The sequence below is a fragment of the Arachis hypogaea genome, chromosome 17 (genome assembly GCF_003086295.3).
Source record: "Arachis hypogaea cultivar Tifrunner chromosome 17, arahy.Tifrunner.gnm2.J5K5, whole genome shotgun sequence".
NCBI classification, from domain to species: Eukaryota; Viridiplantae; Streptophyta; class Magnoliopsida; order Fabales; family Fabaceae; genus Arachis; species Arachis hypogaea.
In genome coordinates, this window is record NC_092052.1 from 127,179,102 (window position 1) to 127,182,256 (window position 3,155).

Below are 3,155 nucleotides of genomic sequence, written 5' to 3' on the forward strand. Positions count from 1 at the left end.
TGTTAGAAAATTCATCTTTCATTGATTTGATTTACATGGTTATGTACATGTTACAAACATCTGAAAAAGACCAAAAAAAAGAAAGGTGGGTACTCCCATGAAGATATTATAATTGTCTTCATGTGATGATTTTTCTTTTTGACCCTTAGATGATGGAGTGTAGGGTTAGATTTTGATATGTTATAAAAGTGTTGTTTTTATTTGAAGTGTGGCCAAATCAATAAATCACACTTTTATACAAAGCATCTTCATAAAAAGATGTTTTTTGCATCTTCATTTGAGTAGCTCCCAAAAAGAAAAGGGATGACTATGATCAACCTCCAGCAAGCTTTTGCTATCCGGGGTGACACCTTAAGAAATAAGTACTCAGAATTAGTAAAAAGGAAAATTTACAATTCTATAACAAAAAGCTAATACCCTAATTCTTAGACATCAGTATCGCAAAATTGTCCATCCATTCTGTTCTGAACAGCTTTCACGGCGGCTAGAGCCCTGTTAGCAGCTATCACTGCTTTGTTCACCTCATCGTCGACCCGCCTAAGGTTAATCGCGGTATCGGCCGTTTTCCTTGCAGCCTGCAATTAGAGAAACACATAGATAAGGAAAAAAAACAGCAAGTTTATTTGGAGGGAAACAGCAGGACGATTGAATGAATTGAATACCTGAAGTGCTCGAAGGACGGCATCAGAGTGTGGTGGCAGAGGATGCTTGAGGCTGCCAGCATCCCATTCACCGCATCTCCGGTCGGCATTTCGAAAGGTGTAAGTTCCGATACCTTGCCTGCGTCCCTCATGCCATGCTCCTTCATAGCAGTGTCCATTGGCAAAGTAGTATACACCAAATCCATGGATTTTGTCTCCAAAATACTCCCCTGCATACCTATCCCCATTTCTACACAAGGATAGAAATTGTCAAAATTCTATACAATTAAGAAAAAAAGCAGAGCAGTGAGAACAAGAAAGTTACCTAAAATGGTAACAACCGAGTCCATGCTTGACACCATAGTTGAATTGGCCAATGTAACAGCTGCCATCAGCACAAGTCTGAACACCAACACCATGGCTCTGACCGTTACACCACTCTCCGGCATAAGAATCGCCGGTGTAGAATCTGTAGACACCAAAGCCATGCCTCAAGCCTTGTCTATACTTGCCCCTGTAACGGCTCCCACGCGCCCAGCTTTCAATCCCGTAACCGTCGTAACGGCCATCCACCCAGTCGCCCTCATACCTGCCGTTCACGAAGTAGTTATAAACCCCACTGCCGTTGCACTTCCCCATGTGAAACTCCCCCTCGTAGAAATCCCCATTGCTGTAGAACTCTACCCCTTCCCGAACTATCTTCTTCTTCTTCTTGCTGTTCTTGATGCTCTCTTTTCCTCTTTTCCCTGTTTCCCCTATGAACCACTGAACCGGTTTCGAACAACCTTCCGGGGATTTCGACAACCCTAACCGCTTCACGCTCTCCTCCCACGACTGCTTCAGACCTGAAAAGGAACGGTTTATCAGCCTCTTGTTCTTCGATACCAAGTAAAGCGCCACCGCGATGAAGATCAGAGCTCCAAGCACGTTCTCCGAGGTTGGGATCTCGTAGAAGAAGAAGTAGAACACGTACAGGAACACCGAGCACGCCGCCAGGAACCCCACAGACGCAACCGCCAGGGCCTGGGTGGACAGTCGCCGTCGCCCTAGCCCAGGCCCGCCCGCCCTGGGCTTCGTGCTCTTCTTCTTCTCGTCTTCGTCGTCGTCGTCGTGGTGGTGTTCTTGGAGGAGGAGGTCTTCTTCGTTCACGGAGGAGAGGCTCTGGATGGAGGATCGGATGGTGGGGGAAGATCGGAGGAGCGACGATTGGGTTCGGGTGAGCTTCGCCTGGCTCTTCTGAGGCGCCGTTTCCATTTTTTTCCCCTTCTTCTTCTTTTTGGTGGGTGGGTCCCACGCTCTCTCTCTCTCTCACTCACTCACTCACTCAGACTCCAGAATCCGATCAAATCAATCAAATCAAAAATCAATCTTGGCCGTTGGATCTTCTTCTCACTGGCGTCTCCGGTACCGGGATATTCTTATGACGATGGGCCTCCTGCTCTCAGCCGCGGGCAACATTTCACGGCGGCCACACCCACACACAAAGACACTCGCTAACGTAAAAAGCTGGAATTCAGAATAAAAAATTTTCAAATATCAACTTTCTTCTCTTTCTTTATTTTAATTTATGTTTTTTTTTAATAAATAGTTGGGGAAATGGGGAAATTGAGTTGCTTGGAAGGTGGGAGTGAAGGTTAGGAGTAAAAACGAAGGGGGCGTGAGATGTGTGGGTTGGTGTATTTATGGGGCGATACAAGGGGACTCAGGTTGAAATTGAGCCGTTGGATTCTCATGATTCTGGACATGCCTTGGTGGCCGTTGGATTAATCGAGGTCCCCGGTCTTGACGGGGAGATGTGGTCGTCGGATCTTAGATTTATTCGATGCCGTGCCTTTTCGCTTTACTCACTGTACCAGGCCGGCACGTGCCGTCACACTCTTTTTTATATTTATATATTTTTTAAATATTAATATGGTTGGGAATAATCTTTTTAGCATGCGACTCGTTCATTGTTTTATTAATCTCAACATTATTCATCGCAAACAAGTTAAAAGCTAGTGAAGGTTCTCTTTTAGAATCATACAAGAGAAATTTCCATTTTGGTTAGTAATGGAATTTGCATGCCTTGGCGCCTCTTTATCTGTATGGTTTATATTATCATCCAGATTCTTTTTTTGAAAAAAAAGCATCATTTTTTTTTGTATTCAACTACTATTCATATCAATACAAGGGACCAAATATCAAGTTGTGTGTTTCTTCTACTTCTCTGGATGAATAATAGATATTTTTCTCCTTCTTGTTTGCTCAATTTTTGTCAAATACTCAGGATGATCAATATGATTATACTTTCAACCACAATTATCAAAATCGAATAGGAAATCTACTAGTCAAAATATTGTAAGATTAGTTCAATCAGCTGATCATTTATTGAACTGGATGCATGTTATATGTAATTAACAATTTAATTGCCTGTTAGAAAATAACTTAATTGTAATTAAAATGTTATATATCTTGGTGTTTTGTGGGACATGATGATCAAGTCGTATTTTTATTACTTATTTCTTCTATAATACA

General features: G+C 42.7%; 1 protein-coding gene across 3 annotated transcripts; it reads right to left on the reverse strand.

Moving 5' to 3' along the window:
• LOC112764802 (uncharacterized) lies at nt 1-2,543 on the reverse strand. 3 transcript variants are annotated; one of them, XR_011875671.1, is made up of 4 exons: nt 967-2,543; nt 663-891; nt 309-575; nt 1-92 (listed from the first exon to the last, which is right to left on the reverse strand). XR_011875671.1 is itself a non-coding variant. In XM_072223569.1 (4 exons), exons 1-3 carry the CDS (start codon nt 1,893-1,895, stop codon nt 426-428), a joined length of 1,308 nt encoding a protein of 435 aa, XP_072079670.1. In that variant the 5' UTR covers nt 1,896-2,543; the 3' UTR covers nt 1-350; nt 418-425. The 3 variants fall into 3 exon arrangements, 2 of the variants coding, with proteins under 2 accessions (XP_072079670.1, XP_025666377.1); XM_072223569.1 differs by having other exon boundaries at nt 1-350; nt 418-575; XM_025810592.3 differs by having other exon boundaries at nt 1-575.
• Between the last annotated feature and the right edge of the window lie 612 nt (nt 2,544-3,155).